The sequence below is a fragment of the Haemaphysalis longicornis genome, unplaced genomic scaffold (assembly GCF_048455015.1).
Source record: "Haemaphysalis longicornis isolate Haplotype H1 unplaced genomic scaffold, Haemaphysalis longicornis Haplotype H1 scaffold_1, whole genome shotgun sequence".
NCBI classification, from domain to species: Eukaryota; Metazoa; Arthropoda; class Arachnida; order Ixodida; family Ixodidae; genus Haemaphysalis; species Haemaphysalis longicornis.
This window is the reverse complement of record NW_027526203.1, coordinates 195,966,280-195,986,931: the sequence shown is the minus strand read 5'-3', so window position 1 is coordinate 195,986,931 and position 20,652 is coordinate 195,966,280. Positions and strand designations below refer to the sequence as shown.

The following is a 20,652-nucleotide window of genomic DNA, read 5'->3' as shown; positions in this document are numbered from 1 at the left end:
CCACCACCAGTAGGTTGGGCCCACAATGTCCCGTACTCTAGGTGATGCGAGTTTCGGGAATATGTCCCCGGCTCTACTCATGATGAAGCACTTCAGTAAACACAAATTATTATCGCAAAAGTGGCCAGTAACGAACTCTAAGCGTAAAACAAAATTACATGCTTTGATATCGAGTCCCACAGCTGGCTGCAACTACTAAAACTGCGAAGTAATACCAAGAAAGTGCTACACCTTCCGGCAGACGCCAACGCGGCAAGCTCTTGAGCACGATTAGCAAGTGGTGCGTGTGATCAGAAGCGATACTGAAAAGTACAGCTATTATGCGCCCATTTCGGCCCTCTCACCGATGAGGCTTGGGACTTTCGAGAAGAGAACTTGTTCTGAACCATACAACATGATGCAAAATATGCGGCTGCTGCAGCGAAATCCGGACTCAGCAAGGCCCCATGGGCTAAATTAACGCATCAAATTTTAATAAGCCCATCTGATACATTGTGGCATCAGCCTGAAAAAAAGTACTGCTGCTCACCCAGACGCAAACCTCCTTAAATTTGGCCCTTATTACTGAAGACGTATTTGGTTACTACTCCAAAGGAGGCGCGCAGGGAGAGCTCAGGTCGGGAAAATTGACGACGCAACTCTTGCGCTCGAACGTGTAAAGTACAAGCTTCCCAACTGGTTAATTTCTTAGCAACCTTTCTATTAAAATAAGCGTTGAAGACCCTCCTACAGTACTGGCAAACTAGTACGCGCCCTGACGATAACGAGGGCGACGAAACAAGGACTAAAGTTCGAACGACACCCTAGTCGTGCGGCGTCACACACACACGCACACATACCCCGTACGGCCTCCGCGATCAGCTCCGTCGTGGCAGCGTTCCTGATTAAGGAGATTGTGCACATAGATACACACGAATATCCGCGCGGCCCGCGGTGCTGATTCGGTTCTTGACGTCACGTTATCACAGCGCAAGCGCGGCACTCCGCCAGTGCACTTTGGGACGGCGACGTAAGGGGGTATATAACAGCTAAACCTAGTATGCATGCATGCATGTATGTATGTATGTATGTATGTATGTATGTATGTATGTATGTATGTATGTATGTATGTATGTATGTATGTATGTATGTATGTATGTATGTATGTATGTATGTATGTATGTATGTATGTATGTATGTATGCATGTATGTATGTATGTATGTATGCATGCATGCATGTATGTATGTATGTATGTATGTATGTATGTATGTATGTATGCACACGAAATTTTGACAGACTCTACATACATACATACATGCACACACAATACATTCATGCATACGTACGTACATACAACCAAAACCACACACACACACACACACACACACACACACACAAACAGCTTGCACCATGCTCGCCCGTGCTGTGGCGCATGGGCGCTTCACGTACGGCTTCCCGGTTTACGAATTACGGCATTCAACATGTAAACGCCCTCCACCAAATGAATCGGCACCTTCTCCGTGCGATCAGTGGCCTCCCCGCCTTCACAAGGGTAAACACTCTACACGATGCAGTTCCCCTTCCGCCTCTCGCTAACCTCATCGAAGAGACAAAACTACGCTTCAAATATCATCTGGACCATTCGCCACAAGGAAAAAGACTCCAAAAATGGGACCACTTAAATAGTCAGTCTGAGAGCACCGATTTGCCGACAGCATTCCCTCCGTGGGAACGCCCATCCATCGGAATTCTGCGTCGACGCCCGATCCGCCGGGATAAAAGAAAAGTACGCGAACAGTACGTTCGCACTCTCGCAAATGACAAGGAATGCGACGAAGCTGACATCTACACCGACGCGGCTCTGAATGGAACGACGGCGGTCATTGCCTGGACATCTGCGGACCTGCCGAAATTGAATGGATCCAGGCACATTTCTAACACATTCGGCCTCGTAGAAGAGGTAGAACTTCTAGGAATTCTGGGAGCGACGCAGCAAATTTATAACCATTCCGGCCATCTATCCACGAAGAAATTTCGCATCATCACGGATTCCTATGTTGCTGTCCGAGAGTTAAATCGTCCGTTTTCACCGAACAATACGGCAACAAACATTCTCACATTGATAAGAGACCTACAAATTGAAGGCTTCAAAGTTCGAATTGTTTGGACTCCAGGACACACTACAGGCGCAGAAGGCAACCGTATGGCACACGACGCTGCCAGGGAGAGGCTACAATCACCTCCCACGGTGCCCGCCACGCCCGTCCCCCCTCTCCAGGCAGACTGGCAACTCCAGCTTCGTCACCTCAAAAAGGAAAGCTGCAAGCGCTTACAGGCAGAAACTCCTGTTGGCATCCTTGCCCCTCTCAAGCGCTTCTCGCGTCCCGGGGAAGTATTCGCCAATAAAGTGTATGCGAATGCAGCGTACACCCCCCACATTATTTATAAATGGACAGCTCCAGCAGGATCCGAATTGCGCCGATGCCCCCACTGTAGTCGTGAAGGCACACCAAATCTTTATCACTTAATTTGGCTTTGTCCATCATTCGACCGTAATCGCCACCAGCTTTTAACTCTAGGTCCCGCCCCTGTGACTGAACAGGAACATGTTAGTCGGGTCCGCGACGATCCCACCACACTAGAAGCAATCACCGAGTACGCCCTTGAAAACGGACTCTACAAATTAGTGTAACGGCCTGGTAGACTTCCCCGTTCTACCTACAATGTGAACTGACTGCAGCGTGCACTGTTTTCAGTGTGAACCGCGTTGTCTACAGTGTGAACTGTACATTTAAGTGTGAGCTGTGCATTTTAGTGCCACTGACTGACTTTTATGTGTTCATTTTGTGATTAGGACGCCAAGACTGCAACTGTGTTCATTGTGAGAGTTGTTACCTTCCCCTTTTCCCCTCATCCTTACCCCCCCAGGGCCCTATGGCCTCTCGTCTAATAAAGTTTTTCACTCACTCACACACAAATAAGGTCGTTGGCTAGATACCTTTTCTGGGATACAACAGGGAGCCAAATTACAGGAATGGCCGTGTGCAGTAAGTTACGGAACTCGAAGGGGCCTACATTCGTTGAACCCAAGCATTGGAAGCGTTAAATCATGCATCCTCCGAGTGATGGGGTGGCCTGCCAACACAAGGTCTGTTCAATGGTAAAGCAAGTCGGAATTAGGCCCTCACTTTATCCCATCGAAGAGGCTCCCTGTTTTCAGATAAGTCCGGCAAAATCCAGAAAGCACTCTCTAGTCAAATGTTTTGACAATTCATATTTTTCCGATAAACTCCGATTTTAGAGGGCTAGTTGCAAAAAGTGGTGGTCGAAGTTGGGGCTTTGCAATGTCCAACAACTCACGGGGACCTCTACCGCTGGCCGTTTGCAATTATCTGCGGTAAGAGCGAACGGCCAGGGGTTCTGATAAAAGTCTTCTTTGGCCTCTTTCAAGACACAAAAAAGGATGGTTAGTCTATGGTCGCATTTATGGTACAGTGTTTAAAGTGGGCATACAAATGTGAAGCTGGAGCTGCACCATACGTGTCAAACCTTTGTGCCATTTTCTCAGGTGTTAGTTTTTCTTGACACTGACGACATGAGCTAGCTCAGGAATGATGCTATAAACTATCAGAGCCATGAAATCATTTAACATTGTTCATGTCCTGTCATATTGGAGACCACACGATCCACTGGACAGTGCTTCTCGCGGCGCGGGGACGCTTGTCGCTCTCCCTGCTTCTAGTGCTAACGTTGAAAGGGTTTTTTCTACGCCGAGAATCGTCAAACGAAAGGAGCGGGTTTGCATTGGCGACATAAACCTCCTAAGGTATGTCTGCGGCTGTCGCAACAAGCTGTAATGTTGTATATAATACATAGAAACGTATGCTTTGTATTTAAGTGTATATATATATAAATAATAATAAATAATATATATATATATAAATATATATATATATATATATATATATATATATATATATATATATATATATATATATATATATATATATATATATATATATATATATATATATATATATATATGTTCTTCACTGGAAACATTCAATAGAACTACAATGAGTTTCGTGTTTTCTCATTTCATCCAATATTTTATAGTAGTGAAAATACAGCGAAATTAAACTCCGAATATCAGAGAATTGGGGATTTACGAGCAAAAAATCCGATAAAGAGCGAATATTTTCCGAAAAATAAACTCCGAAAAAGACCCTTCGAATTTCAGTAAACGTATACTCCCAATACACGGAGCCCCAGTCAATGCTGGCAAATGGCTTCACGTGTAAGCGCGCACTGGCCTGCCGCCATGCACTCCGTCCGACAGAAACGATACCGCGCCCGTACGCCTTCCGATCGGTCAACATCTGTCGCTCACGCCGGGCATATAGCTACTGGTTTTAGAAACGCTGATGATAAAGGATACTTCTTCGCGGCTACGCGTCTAACCTGTATTACCTCGCTTGCTTTAGGTTTCTCAAACCCTATGTTTTTTCCACCTACTCATCCCTCTCCCGCTTTCTTTATTATTTGTTCTTCTTCGTGGTAGTGACGCCGCGGGTGGATCGAAAGGCTTTTTGTAGACGACTTGAGCAGAAAGCCCACGCACGGAGTCTGTCGTCTGCTATAAGTGCGTTGTGAATCTCAAATTACGGGGTGTAGCGCACCCGGGCTACGAGGCCCGCCGTAGTGGAGGGCTCCGGATTAATTTAGACCTTGTGGAGATCTTTAAGGGGCGCCGAAATATCGACACAAGGGCGTTTTCGCTTTTCGCCTCTATTGGAAAAAACGGGGCCGAGGCTGGGATAAAACCCGCGTCCTTGGCTATTGCCGAGTTACAGAAGTGACGTTACCCCACGCGGTGGCTCAGTGGCTAAGGCGTTGTTCTGCTGGGCACGAGGTCACGGGTTGGATTCCCGGCCTGTGCGACCGCTTTTCTGATGGAGGCGAAAAGCAAAAACGCCCGTGTGTACGAGATTTCGGCGCACGTCAAAGATCCCCCGGTGGCCAAAATTAATCCGGAGCCCTCCACTACGGTGCGCCTCATCGCCTGCGTTGCGTCTGCGCGTTAAGCCCTGCAATCAATCAATCAATCAATCAGAAGTGACGTAATGCGAGACTGAATCGCTTGCTTTCTTTGTTTTTTCGGCTTTGGTTGCCTTATTTAAGCAATTTTCTCACACGTTTTACCTATAAACCTTATGCAAAAACTGGCGCCCTCTTGCGGGAAACGCGTGCGCTTCCGCCATGTTGGGGGATTCCCGGATCTCCTGATACCGCTGTGTACATGATAGCCCGGGGTTAGCGACACGCACGTCGGCATTTATCGTTGTCCAAGATGCCCAAATACTGCCGTTTAACTTGATGTGCACAAATATGATACGAGGACGACCACGGAAATAGCGTACACATCTTTTTTTTATTAAGCATATGACTCGAGCCCTGCCTGAAGTCGCTTGCGGGTGTCGACTTCCCTTCGCGCAGTAATATTATGACTAGATCGCATGCATAGCCACGAAACGAATAATATGTGCAGGACTAAAAAGGTTTCAATGTGAGCTATTTTCTAGCCCTGTATTTGCCGTGGAGCACTCATTTCTGCTGGTTGTTAAGGCGCACTGCACCGGTCAGCTCGTACTTTATCGTGTGGGATGAGTTTTGAGTCTGCCGTTCGTGCTTTGCTCGCCCGCGTTTTCTTTTTTGTTGTGGGCTTTCGGTAGGCTTTTATGGAAGTACTATGCATTCTTTCGTTTGCCAAACGTTACAGAAAATAAGGAATCCCCGAGAGTTGCAACCTTTATGTAGCGCCATGAGTAGCGCCAGTAACGTACGTAGTAATTCCGTGTATCGGTCGTTTACCGCTCGTCGCCTGCTGTTCGACCGTAACTTATTTTCCCAAGATCAAATTTTGCGAGCGGAATTTTCTAAGCGCTACTGTGCACCCAGTTTTGTTGTCCACGGCGCGAGTAAAGGACCCTCACCGGTTGCCGCGAGGCACGCGCTCACGAGCGCTCGGCATTTTCTCGCTCTTTATGGTTTTCGCAGTTTTTTTTTTTTTTTTTGCTAAAGCCTTTGCGTGTGCTGGAGACGCTCGACGGTTGCCGTGAGGCACGTGCTCACCAGCGCTCGGCAATTTATTGGTAATTTATTGGCAATGCATAACGCGTTACACACCACACACGTTGCGCGCGACACATTACGGCCAGCTACAACTGCTCCTCTGTTAAAAAATGTCAGGTACGCACTTTTTTTTTTTTTTGCAGGTTTCCTCTGCGCCCCAGATGATCCTTAGCGTATAGCTATATCGCGAGTGCCCCCCCTCCCCCATTTTAACCTCAGGACAGCGGGCAAGTTTCGAAGCGTTTCAGGAATGATTTCCTGATAAGCCTGCAGGATCCGAACCAACACGGATGTACTTTCAATGTTTGCGTTCCCAAAGCCGGGAAAAAAAAAAAAAAAAAAAAACCCGACATCCTCCAACAGCTTCCCTGCCGGTCCCTCCCTGACTGCTTTTTCGATGCATAATGCGTATTTACGAAGTCGCCCACAAATGTGGGCAACAGATAAAGGTCCACAGATCACCTGTAGCTCACTTTGCTGCGCTTAACTATGAATATAAAAGGATCGCCAAACCGAGAAAGCCCCTTACACGCTCCGTAACAAGCAATCCCGCGACCGCCATCCCCCAACATGGCGTCGCGAGCTCGTTTCGTTTTTCTTCCGGTAGATGGTGGCACTTTTGCATAAGGTCTATACACGTTGACGCCTAGGAACCGACACCTACTTATTTTGTACTGGTGCAGTACCCACCGATGCCCGGGGTGGCCAATATATTAATGACACTGATGGGTATAACACGTGTTGCGTTATTTCCTACATGTCATAATTGCCTCCCGTTAAGACTAACTCGGTGATGACGAATTTCATGGTTAAGACTAATAACACTTTTGGTCTCTTGAAACGCGTACAATGCAAAAAACCTCCGCTTAAAACGAATTTCTCTTTATACGAACACATTTTCACGGTCCCTTCGAGCTAGGCCTAACGGGAGTTCGCTGTAGTTCGTTCACCGTGGAGTTGTACACAATTAGGAATTTACGCCTGCTGTCAATACATGGGTTTCTGCCAGAAGCATGCAGTTATGGGAAACGGCTGGAACTCGGGTTTTATCGGAACTATCCCTAAATAAATTGCCAGTGTGATCAAATGACTCTCTACCCATGAGATGTGTTATCTCAGCAGGTGTGATGGTTAACTATCGGTCACAGTTTTATAATAAATTACATGGACGTATACGGGAGGCCTGTGGTTACAGAAAGTCCTAACGGATGGCGCACGAGCTATGCTAACGTAGAAAAAATTGAATTGAATTCCACTTCCTGAGGGGTTTAATTTTAAAAATCCCGCTGGCTTCTTTGTATCTCGTTTCAATTTTTTCGCATTCGCCAGCGTCTTCCTTCCCGTAACCAATGATGGCGGCGCGTATCCATTCTTCCATTCGCGGGCCTGGGCACGTTCTTCTTCCGCCAGTGTTTGCTTCACGGCTGCGTCTATTTAATGCGAAGGCATTGAATCACCCACTGAGCAAAAACGTATCTATAGCTTATTTAGGTATCAAATTATCTAGCTTAGACAAACCCAGGTGGGCGTATCTAGCTGTGAGGCCACTGCGCAACCTGACTGGGCGCACACTGATGTGATGTCTGATCTGTGATAATTGTTTTTGGTGCGTAGACCTCGTACTATAGTAAGGAATGTGGTAGTGGATCTTATTTTACATTCTTACGCGTTTTATTAATTTACATGTCTGGTTGTCGAGAGCATAGAGTTTCATAGTAATATAGAGGGGACACTGGCGCTAGTGTCTATGAGAGCCGCCGAATGGCGGCTTCAACCCCCCAGGACGCGGCCTAGCCTGGAGAATGCGCGATTTTCGAACTTGGCTTCACCCAGCCGTTATCTGGACTTGACTCAAAGTACTTTTCTGAAATACAAAAGCTATAACTTTTTTTATTAGTGTATAAATTATTAGTCGTGAAAACAAATTGTTCTTTATGTTAATTTTATATTGAGGTTTAGAAGAATTCTTCTATCAGTAGGGAAGATATTTGAAAAGTGTATATGGCTGAACTTAGCGGAGCCTACGATTAGGCCGATTAGGCGGCGAAACATTTGTTTTTTGCGTGTGAGTCGGCGATGGCGTGCGGCTGACGCAGGGCGGCTGTACTTTATTCCACAAGTTTTCATGATCACGGGCGGTAGGAGCGATTGTGCGCGCGCGTTGTTCACGCCAATAATTACGGGCAGCTGATAACCGACGGGAAAGGGCAGCCTAGCAGATAACGGTTGCATTGGCGGAATCGTTCTGTGCATGCGACCTACCCTCGCTTGTTTCACCGCTTTCTACCGTGATAAGGTGCTGACCACGATCAACTTGGTGGTGACCTACCCGCCGGACGAAGCTCCCGCGATTTTGTTTTGTGAAGAAAAATTAGACGGCTGTACACATACTTTCTGCCGGTAAAGGTTTCTTTTTTTATTTCGCTAAGCCGCTAACGCGCTCATGCTGTTCTCGCAAGCGTCGTCATGAACGGGACACGTAAGATCGAACAGCGTGCTCATACCGTCTACCTTGTGCGGAATCTCGACTTCGTATTCGTTTAAAGAAATTCCGTAGAACATGACTAGTTCTAGTGCAGGGGCTACACGGCGATGCTACTGCTTCCCGTATCCACTTCATTCCATCCGAGCAGTATTTGGTAATTGCAGCCACTGGAATCGGGCGCCAACAGCAATTCTTCCCCGGAACGAGCCCTCGACGCTTTCGACGCCGAAACCGAAACTGACGGCGCAGAAAAATCCGAAGCCAATTGCAGTGCAGATAACAACCGCCAAGCCTCAAGTTAAGCTAAGTTCGAACATCACGAGTCTACGTCACACAATCAGCCCCATGGTGGTTGAACGATTGCAGAGCCAGTGTCCCCTCTAGCGTATATTAGTATGAAACTCTATAGTCGAGAGTGCACATCATGTGTATTTTCGCGAACCATGTCTTGTAGTTCGTTCACTCATGTGTTTTGTTGCCAGCGTCTGACCGCGCCTGGTTGTTTTATCTATGTTCGAAATGAAGCGCATGGGTCCCCCTCTTTCTTTTTGTATGCCGCCCTGGCTATCTTATAAGAGTGTTTCGCCATGTTGTCACTAGAGCAGAATGCGATTGTTTGATCACCAGTGTTCTTGATCCAATTCCATGGTTCCAGACAGAATAACGCGGAGAGATAAATGCTCGCAGTGCGAACGCCGCGGCATTCGATCACTGACGTTCATCTGTGCACGTCACTCTGCTGACTGCTTCCTCGACGTTTGTGTTTTCTTTAAGTTCATCGCGGAGCGTAAGTTTGCTGCGATAACATTTATTTTTCCCATATCTCTGCGTCGTCCTTGGCTACGTGACAATATCAAGCTATTTGGTGACTCGTGTAGTCCCTATCTACAGCGGGTCCTTATATTAGTTTGCAGTAGGAAATTCTCCGCGACCTTTCAGTGTGAAGCATGGACATTGCACTGCGCCCATGTTAGCCCCCTGCCACTGACCCAAACTTGGGCAGAGGGGGCACGTAAATCTTGGTAGAGGGGGGGGGGGGGGGGCGACTGCGTGCGCGCCGTCCCCTCTTCCTATTGCAAATCCAAAACAAGATGAGTGATAAACGCTTATGGGTAGCAACCAAGCGTCGTGAATTGTAAAGCAAGATTCCAGCACCTGAGGCGATATCAGTAGGCAACCTCCCCCCCCCCCCCCCCCCCCCGGCCCCTCATATATACACTGTATCAGGCGTTTCTTGCATGTCTTTCCTACTGTGGGCGCTATTCAATGACTTGGCGCTCTTTGCCACAGTCGGCCTTACGACATTAACATGCAACCATCGTCATCATCATCATTATCATCATCATCTATCCAATGACTTAGTGAACTTTCCGTGAATTCGTCACCTAGTCCGGAAGCGCTTTTTCGTGGGCTCTCAGTGTTGTCACGTACTTCGGCTGACAAAATGGTTGTATGTGCATTCGCACTTTTCCCGTTTCATGACGTTTTACCTCACCAGTTCGAAGGTGTACCTCTTGTTTTGGTTGCCATTGTATCATACACATGTATGACTTTGAAAAATAGGAGAACGGTAGTGAAAAAGCAACTCAAAAGTACATCGTCCACTTGGACGATGTACTTCATGGTTGCTCTTTAAAAAAAATTGAACGTGCGTGACGTCCAGAGGCCATCATGATTGACTGCAACGTCGAGACACATTCTAAACCTTTGGCGGGAAAGATAACGTCGCATGCAGGAACTTTTGTTTGCGCATAGGTCATGTCTGATGAAGCCATTTTCAGTCACCATTGCTCAGAAACATACGGAAAGTTTCACCGGCTTCGGGGCCGTGAATTCCTCGTGAATTTGCAGCAGCCATTGTTTCGCGCGAGGTTCTGTTTAATGCCAGTTAATAGCCAATTTAGTAATAATGTTTACTGCTTCTAAGTCAGAGATAGGTGACCATGCATAAAAATAGCGTTTTTTTTGTTTTTATGAGTAGCAATAAAATCATAGTTATTAGTTTCAGCGGTGCAAGGGGGCCGTACATGCGTTTCACCACAAAGAACGCTAAGCGCTGCTTCGCCCATACTTCTTGTAGTAAGCATCTGGGTCACACGGTTTCAAACAACAGCAAAGTAAAAAAAAAAACACCAAATCGCAGTTTTTGTTGATCATCGCGCTGATCGAGTTCGAATTGGATGAGTGCATGGATCTGCGACATATAAGCAAGAAAAATGCGTGGAACTTTCGGAGGCGATGCCTTTGTACCGAAATGTTTGTGCACCTAATTGTCCGTTCACCGAAATGTACACACCGAAACGTTTTGCACCGAAACATCCGGATCCCCAGCTCACGGAACAGGCTAAGCGGCCCGTTTAAATTTTGTGGGAGGTTTTAGGGTATAGACACAAGCCTTAGTTTTTCTACCCCTTCGTCAGGTGCCAAACCACTGATAAGATTCTGAATAACTTGTTGCGAATAACGAAGCATGATTACGAAATCTGCGGCCGTTACAGCGAAAGCCAGACTCAGCAGGACCCCGATGGCTTCCTTGTAGGGATGAACAGGTGTAACTTTAATTTCTTTCTTTCGTACATTGCGAGACGCCAACACCGAGTAAATGACTGCAGCTCTCCCCGGAACAGCTGCCTTTCAATTTTACCTTTATAAGTGAATCGATTTTTTGCTACTGAATCGAAAATGGGTGTGCAGGGAGAGTCCAACTGATCACAATGGGCAAAAATCTTTCGGGTTCCTAAGTGTAAGGTCCAAGCGTCTCAAATCACTTTATTTCTTGGCCATATTTTTGTCAAAATATGTGTTAACTCAGTAGAATAGATATCGGCAAATTTGTGAGCATGAGGGCCACATAGCAGGTGTGAGAAGGAAGCGCCCGTAACGTACCCTGCGCCTACACACAAGGCAGGTAAAGTGGCCCACGCTCCACAGCACCTGGGTGCGAGGGTAGGCTACGAAGGATTTAGTAATTATGAATCTCATTTCACTTTTCTAATGCTTCGGTGATACACGCACACGCCTTTGTCTAGGCATTTATTCACGCAAATAAGTAAAATCAAGCCGTTGATCCCTCAATGAATTTAACGACGCAGTGGTGGACTCCTCGGGCAAAATTCCGAACGGAGTGATGGCCGGGACAGCGGCTTCATTCGGACACTTCGACCAGTGCCTGGACATCGCTGTGGCCGGGGACGCCTTCCGCGGAAAGTTCTGCAACCTCGAGCTGTGGCTCAGAGACCTTCCCAGGCCCAGTGCCAACGCCGCCGACATCATCGGTGACAGCGAGTCGGTGAGATGGCGCAAGCCGTGCTTACCCGGTTCATTTCGCTTCTTCGTAACGTAATACCCGTTCGTCGCTTCTGCTAGGAACCAAATCCATGGGTTTGAACCATGCCTCAGTGGCGTTTTTTTTTTTCTTTTCTGGTGAACCGAAAAGCAAAGATATACAAGACGCAGAAATATTTCACGAGCAGTGAGAATAAACTCTTACCCTCCCTTTGCAGTGGCGCTCGGGCCGTTAAACCTGAATTTTACGGCGTCAGCTGTACCAGGCGGGTTGCTCCGGTTTCGTGTCGACGTGACCGAGGAACCTTAACCGTTTCGATTCCCGGCCGCGGCGGCCGCTTTTCTGATGGAGGCGAAAAGCAAAAACGCCCGTGTGTACGAGATTTCGGTGCACGTTAAAGATCCCCAGGTGGTCAAAATTAATCCGGAGCCCTCCACTACGGCGCGCCTCATCGCCTGCGTTGCGTCGGCGCGTTAAACCCTACAATCAATCAACCTTAACCGTCCTTCACCGTGAACTCAGCGGTAACGCGGCGAAGCCCACCTTCGAAGCCATGTGATAACTGATTGATTGATTGTAGGGTTTAACGCGCCGACGCAACGCAGGCGATGAGGCATGCCGTAGTGGAGGGCTGCGGATTAATTTTGACCACCTGGGGATCTTTAACGTGCGCCGAAATCTTGCGCACACGGGCGTTTTTGCTCTTCGCTTCCATCAGAAAAGCGGCCGTCGCGGCCGGGAATCGAACCCGCGACCTCTTGCTCAGCGCTAATGTCATAACTAAAGACCGGAGCCTTAGGCACGAAAAATCGAGGTTTTAGGTGCCTGTAATTGGCACTGAAAAGTGCCATTTAGGCATATATAGGCACTAAATATACCTTGGGCACATAAGGCTTAATTCGTATTTAATTATGCAGCATATTTTACGACAAATTTTACGCTTGCAGTAAAAACAGCGGACAAGTCTTGTGCTGTGGAAAAGTAATTTTATTTTGTTTGTGATAATTAGCCACACCATAGTTGCTATTTTAACAAATTTACGTGAAATGTAGGGTGATTCTACAATAAAATAAAAGCTTAAAAACTATGACGAGCAAGACCCATCTCAATAATTTGCGGCTTGAAGTTGCACCTCATTTCAGTCGATAATTGTGTGCGAAAAAACAACACTCAACGTTCACTGAATTTGGGGGAGCTCCCTTGTCCTTCGGGACGCTCCATGACCTGTTTCCATCTGGAATATCAGAATGTTTGGTGCTCAGAACATTTGGCAGTTCTTTTAGCACAGGGAATTCAGCAATTTTATGTCAGACACAATGGCAGATTGTCCGACAGGAATGTCCTGGACCTTCGAAATGACCTCAGCATTCTTAGTCAAAGTGGCGCCCAAGCTTTCAGCTCCGGAAATGCTTCCTGCTAGGACTGTGAAATCTTATTTACCGAATGGTTGATATATCGTCGATATTGCATTTTTAGCTAGTATATATTAGGCGTTGTGGACGTATACCACCCTCTGCGTGCCCCCTGCTATCGGCTGGCTAGATCCTTTGCCATTTATCTCAACGTTCTAAATATTTGTACATAGAAATATGGTGCTTGCTGTAGAGGAACAAGGCGCACGGCTGTAAAAGTATGCCCTTAACATCAGCTTCAGTTCTTACAGCATGAGTGCTGTCGCTGTAGATGGTCATCACGTCACCATGATCGCCTGCCAATTTTGTCGTAGAACATATATACTGCGGTAATACCCCCTTGCGGACAAAATGCAAGTTTGGTTCATTCAAAAGATTGCCTCGTTAGAATCATACTGACACCACTTTTAACGTAAACTTCTGTCAAATAAGCTATATAATTAAGAAAAAGGGGAATGGTCATGCGACCCACTAGCTCATTTCCCGCAACAGAACGTATGATGCCATACCAGCTAGTTATGCGATTGGCGGAGGCCGGCAAAAGCAAACGCAAATTAGGCAGAGCTTATAAGCTTGCCGAACGAGCTATCTGCGCTTAAATGCAAAGCAAATTCTTTTTATAGCAGTAATAATGGTGGGGCAAACAGTGGAAGTTACGTAAGCACACGTAAAAATAGAAGCGCCGTTGCGTACTGCTGTTGATACTGCGCGCACTATGCTTAGTTTAGATGCGCAGCACTGCGGGGCTTTGGGGATGTCTCAGGTGACACTGGCCGATTGACCCAAGCACTTTGTCTTACGTGACCATATTTTTCGAGCGAGCACCATGTTTCACGAAACGTTTATTTTCTCCATAAACAAAAACAATCCAGGTTTAAATACGGTCACAAACAAACCAAAGACAGAAAACAGCTTCCCGCGGTGTGGTGACGCCATCTAGGTTGACTAACAGCAACAAGTTTCTGCTCCACACCAAGTTTAGCTGAAAGACCCGTTCTTATGATATCACTGCAAACGTCGTTGAAACACACGTTTGGCGCGAGAATCAAAATTTTAACTTAAATTGATTAATTTCGCAGTGAACAAGGCATCGTGTTTGCTTCTGGACAAGCGCTGGCGGCACTATAGAACACGAGATCTTTCGAATAATGCAAACTTGTATTTTGTCTTCATGGACCGTTTAAGCACTTAAAGATTGTTAGATAGTGTCCAACACCATACCTTTAAAACGCGGACGTGATCGTGACCTACACTGTAATATATTTACGTGGGTCTGCTTTCGAAAAGTGTACCTTAGTTTAGCTACCGATCGTAAAAGGAAGCATATAAGGTGAATAACAAGGGAATACTTACTATTAGACTCGAAAATTGGATCTGCGTTGGGACGTAACGCAGTGCAAAACACGTACTTGCATTCCCTACTGTCAGAGCACAGATGCCACGGTTCGAGTCAGATCATTTGCTAGCCTATGCTATTGGAGCACTCTGCTCTGGTCGTGACATTGGTTGGTCATTCTGATTACTTGTGGTGAAGCAGACCGAGAGGAATTTTTAAAAAATTCTCTCTCATGTTTGTAACGCTCGCGGAAAACTAGCAACACGTTCCTATACCGGACGCTGCGGCCCAGGTACGGCTAGATACCAAAGACACATGTGCTCTATTGTTCATTTTCGTGCGGCATGTCAGAAGACACAACGATCCTCCCCTGACAGGTGCTAACCTTCTTCTACGACAACGGCTACTGGCTGCGACTGCTACCTGCCAGGATGGGCGTCTGCATTCCTTCCACGTGCAGCAGTGACGACCTTCAAAAGATGGCGTCGAAAGGTATTACACATCAAAGGCAACAAAAAGAAGCAAAAAATATTTTCAAAGCTTTGGGGCGCTTCTTGGTATACCGTTTGTTCCACGCCTTGACAACATACAAATATCGTGTGTCTCCGGTGCGTCTAGAAACACGATTATGTTGCAAGCTTGACTTGCTTACGTTAGTTGTGGTATAGTCAGTGAAAACTTTAAAAGGCTCTAGCAATTGTAGAGTAAGGTCGTTGTATTAACCTGCGGCCAAATGGCACTTAAACTTCTGTATGAGGTCGCCGACGTCACGTTTCAAGATGATGACGTCTTGCAAAATGGTGACGCTCACTTAAACGCTTTCTCACTTAATCGCTTGTCTCTTGGGCATTTTGTTAAACTGTTGTTTGAAGCTATTTCAAGCTATTTACCTTCAAGCTATTTCGTTCTTTCTAAATTTTAAGTAATGATTGTATAAAACCTGAAACTAATTCGCGTCCTTTTTAAACTTGTGTCCCACATTTTGTCAACTGCAGTACTTAGCCCAATTATGTGACTGTCGCCAATCGCTGTACTTTGCGCTTTGCTACCGTTAGGAACTTTGTTTATCCTCTTAAGCCCACCTCTCCCTCCCCCGCTCATGTACAGCGTCACAGGGTCTCCAGATGAAGGCGAATGTGACGTCATGCCAAGTCAAGGAGCCCATATCCTTCACCCAGGAGCAGCTGGTCGTACTGTGAGTATATATAAGCGGGAGAGCATTTTTCTGACGTTAGCTATTTATTTGCCACGTTGAAGGGCAACGACGTTTAACGCGAAATATTTACAAATACCTACTGGCAAAACATTGCTTCGCCAAAGGCTGTCGCGTCGTTGGTCGTAAACCTCACTGATTGCGCCAAGCGAACGTGACGCACACACAGCGCCAAAGAAATCACATTCTTACCCCTAACAGCTTTGTGAATCCTCTGTTTTTCCTTCTACTTCTCGAAGCCTGTTAATGAGCCTGTAGTACAGACGCACTTACAGAGGGCTTGAACAAGCGAGGTAGGCTCTTTGCCGAAACTCCTAAAATTAAGTGCAAATTACTTTTATTCCTTAAGCTGTACCACCTGCATCCAGCAGCTGTTTAAATTTGAATGGGTGCGTTTTCACTCCAGGTTCTACACGGTCAGACTCTTTTTGTACTATACTTTGGTGACTGATTAATGAAAACAAAGGGAGAGTGTTGAGAACGAGGCTATAGTGTTAAATGCTTTTCCCGCAACTCCATTAGGCCAGAGGCTCAGGGGGATGTTTCCATTTTTCAGTTACAGCTGTCAGTTGTTTGTTATGATGGGCAGTTTTTTCCGCCTCGTCTTCCGCATTCTGGATTAGCCCACATTCTTTTTGGACATGAAGAATGGTGGGCTTCATTGCGTTAGCTATAGTGAACTGAACAACGAAGAAAAAGGGAGAAAAGAAACACAGTGCTCATTTTCGTAATTTACCAATCGTTTTGTTTTTTTCGAAACATTTCACCCGCGGCATGAGGTCAGAGCAGCCCGAGGTGGTCTATGTATGCTCACACACCGAGAGTGAACTTTAAAATACACTGATAAAACGCGATTATGACCGATCGTAGAATGCCACCAGCCAACACCGCGGCGAGGTGGGATCGGGCATGCTAAAGGTGATGCCAAAACGATCACCTCTCCAGTAGCGGCCCTCGCGGCCAATGGACTAGAATAGAGGTGTGGTGGTAACCAGGGAGAATCCTCCTCATAAAACGTTGACCTCTGAGAAGGAAGACTGCCACGAGCCCCTCGCTACTATAGTGACAATCGTCGTTACGATGGGGATGATGTGACGCACGCACGCACATGCTTACGGGTAAAATTTGGTTTAAAGCAAGGTGAACATCGTTCTATCACACAATTGCTTGTGAAAATAAGCGAAACCCACGAAATTTAAATATAAAAAAGTATTTTGTCCTTTGACAGTTCGGGCAAGAAAAGAAATTTAGGTGAATGGCAAAAGAAAATGCTAATTTAATAGCGGTGGAAATAACAGGCAATTGATAGTAATTTGTTGCTATCGCGAGGATTTTGAACATCATCTCGCGCCATTTAAGCAGCGAATACAAAGCGGGTAGAGAAGAAATATCTGAGTGACAAATTGCAGTGCCTAGCATACAGCGCCAGAGCTATAACGCCACCTGCAGGACGCATACAAGAGGTCCTGGATTTCACTTGCTCTTCGATACTACCGAGTATTTTTCTACTATAAAAAGTAGCGATTTCAAAAAAAAAAAATTGGGTCCAATCCACACTGTCAAGGTGGCTGGAAAGCAAAGCTTTAAACGACATCCACAACAATCGCTCATGCGACGTCACTTGAATTCATACACGTAGCTCTACAAAGAGTGAAACCAGAGATTCTGCCCGCGGCTACTCGGAATTAGCGGGGGCGCCGTCCCGAACGCAGGAGCAGCGTCGGCCACGGCCGGGCTAGAGCGGCGGACGCCGCCGCTGTAGCCTGGCCGTGAGTCGGGAGATAGAAAACGAGAAGGGGTGTCTTTCGAAGGGTGAGACAGCGGAACCTAGCCATCCTGATGTGCTAGCTTGGGGCTACACCACCGCGCGACACAAGCGCAGACACCGAAACTATTCGGCATGTGAGCTTAATGATTCCCATTTATACCGATTTAAACTAGTTAGTTTAGTAAGTTTGAGAATTGCGAGAAAGCTGAGGGAACATTTATAATAGCTATTTATCAGAACCAGTTGCTACTTTCACCTTTTCTAATACCTCTTAAAACACAACCGAATTGGTAATCACCAATTTAGAAAACGAAGTCCCATTCGTGGGAACCAGTGCATAAAGGTAGCGTTTCTCTAGCGGCCAGATGTCTGCATGTGGTCTGTATATTTTGTTTTCCCACTCTGCAAACCAATCCTTAACGTATGTTTGCCGTACGACCACTCAATTCCGACGGATGCGGATTAGTCTGGAGGTGCAGTGGAACAAGCTAATCAAGCCGTGCGAAGGCACCGCGCAATGGACGCGAAGCTGCACCAAAACAGGCCCAAAACAACCTTCGCTAAAGCAGACGACAAAGCCATACCGCCGACGCCGCCGCCGGCGAGCAGGCGCTTCCACGCGGGGAACGCTGGGTAAATTCGCGGCGCCATCTTTAGTGTGCTCCGTGAGGGAAACCCTCCGCCCCGCCTCCCTTCCCCCGCCGCCGCCCCCGACGCGTTAGGAGTTTGTTGTCCCGCACGCCACGAAAAAACCGTTGGCTGGTAGAGCTAAAAAGCTTTGCTTTAGAAATTCCGCGTGCGTATGCTCATTCTTTTTCTCGCCGTTGTGCACTGGTCAAGACCTGAAATAATATTTCCCCATAATGTCCATATTGATGGGAAGACAGGGCCGCACAGCCCACTCGGAGGTCTGGTGTGCTGGCAGGAAGTCGGTTATTATTAAGCTGAAAGGCGTCGCATAAATCGCGAAAAGTGATGGTAGCTGTAGTTGCCGTCGTCGGCATCAACACGAATGATGCCAAAATGGAAAATAAATCAAGTTCGTGCGGAATTCAAGCCGGGGTCGCCCGACCAGCAACCAAGTGCACTAACCACAGCGCTAGCCCGGCACCCTGCCAGAGTGAAACAATGAGCCTGATGCTCCTGCACGTGCAGGAGAGCTCTGACGATGGGGAAGCTCGAGCATGAAGCGGGGCCAGTCCGACTGTCGGAGTAATTCGCCTTAAAAGACGAATAAAAAGAAGAAAGCTATTGTAATGAGATGAGTCTGTCGAACGCTACCTCTTGACATGTCGACGTTTTTCACATCTCAGACGTCAGATCCTGGAGGTGCCGCTCAAGGGATATCCCTACCAGTGCCGCCATTCAGGGCTTCTGAAATGGGGTTCTGCCGCCGGGATGTATGCTCTACCCGCCTGCACGTCACTGAAAATTCTAATAGATTCACTTTATAATTGCGATTGGTTACTCTCGTCTTGATTTTTCAGTTTCTTTTCTGTTGTTTAGGGATCCAAAACTCTTCCCAACCGGTCTAAATTATCTTTTTTAAGCGTCTCGTAATTAAATGAGAATTCTATTTATCTTCGCTGTCTTCTGTTGATTGGCTGATCCCCTGATTAGGTATGCGCCATACCTAAAGGTGAAACAACTTGGTGTAGCATGTGAAGAAGCCTTGAGGAATCGCTATGCTTTCGCCTCCAAACCACGTAAGCAGAATAAAGTTCCCTAGGAATTTCTGCGTGCTATCCGGTTCAACAAGTTCCTCCCCGAAGCATTGAAAAAAAAAAAAAAAAAGGTTAACAAGGCGACGCGTGCAGACAAAGCAAAGCACGTAAAAGCGTGTTGGCCAACCAATTTCATCCTCGCAGTTGCATCCTGGGAGTCGTCCTACTACTGGCTGTTGTCGGCACTGCACTCGGCGCTCTCTGCAAGCACAGCGTCAAGGAAGCGCCGTCTCTCGGAGGCAAGTGCTCTTCCACTGAGAAGTGCCTCATGGAGGCCCATAGTACCTTCTTCCTTATGCTTTTGTTACCCTCTTAGCGGGCTCTCTTTCATGTCGCATAGTGTCCGCTGTAGCGTTGCCTGGTGCACCGCACTGTGCCTGTCGCCACTGAAGCTCAATGGAATGGCCATCCTTCAATGCTTGATAGTGTAGAGGCTGAATTTTCATAACTATAGTTGATCTTTCGGGGAGGAAAAGCAAGGCATTGGAGGGCCGCCCGAGAGTCTGTAAAGATCGCCCCCCTGTGCAGACTGCCCGCTTAGTTATGTATTAGGAAGCAGCGCGCAGGGAGGTTAGCTCGGGCACGCCATAGATGTTGTAACATTTTGAGCTTATTGTAGTGCACAACAAAGAAATCGAAACATGAATCATGGAAGAGCTTTGTGGAGCGACTCTGTCAGTATAAAGATGCGTATGGTTGGGGTATTCGTAAGGTGTCGGCAACCTACGCCAGACAGTTTCGAGCCTTTTCCTCCTACCTCCCCCCCCCCCCCCCCCCCAAAGCCTCATCGCATCGCATTGGGGTATTCGTCGGATACTATGAGTTCTAGAGCAAAAACTTTCGCGGCGGAGCGCATGCATTCGCTTAACGCCTTATTCCTGGCGCTGGTGTGAAATGCTGATATGTGCATACATCCAAGGGGAGCTTAAGGGCCCAGCTTGAATCTGGTAATTCTGGGGTAAGGCATTCTAGACCTCTGTAGCGGAAGTTGTAGCCAGTGAATGGCGCTGCTGCCTTGGAAGAAAACGGAAGCGCGCACGAGAACGAAACAGCTCCTGTTTACGCAACCTTATTTGCGAAAGGCGTCTGCATTCAATCATCATTCCCACAGCGGATGTTGCCTTTGGTACTTCGATGCGCACTCTGAATATCTGCGCCTGCGCCTGCATGAATTTAAACGGTCTCAGATTTCTATTTTGGAGGGGAGACAAATCAGGAAGGCTGTGGAGTAGCAGGCCTTCGCAGAACACGTCATACAGCTGGAGGAATCACGAAACTGTGCAGCCACCGACGTTACTAGAAATAACGCGCAAAAT

General features: G+C 47.0%; 1 protein-coding gene across 1 annotated transcript in view; it reads left to right on the top strand.

The window, feature by feature from the left end:
* The window catches only part of LOC144140633 (nose resistant to fluoxetine protein 6-like), a 131,738-nt gene that overhangs the window by 69,820 nt on the left and 41,266 nt on the right, over positions 1-20,652 (top strand). Inside the window, exons 2-5 of the mRNA XM_077672309.1 lie at positions 11,690-11,886; positions 15,009-15,123; positions 15,739-15,826; positions 19,481-19,532. Coding sequence (XP_077528435.1) covers positions 11,690-11,886; positions 15,009-15,123; positions 15,739-15,826; positions 19,481-19,532 — 452 coding nt within the window. The remainder of the gene's footprint in view (positions 1-11,689; positions 11,887-15,008; positions 15,124-15,738; positions 15,827-19,480; positions 19,533-20,652) is intronic.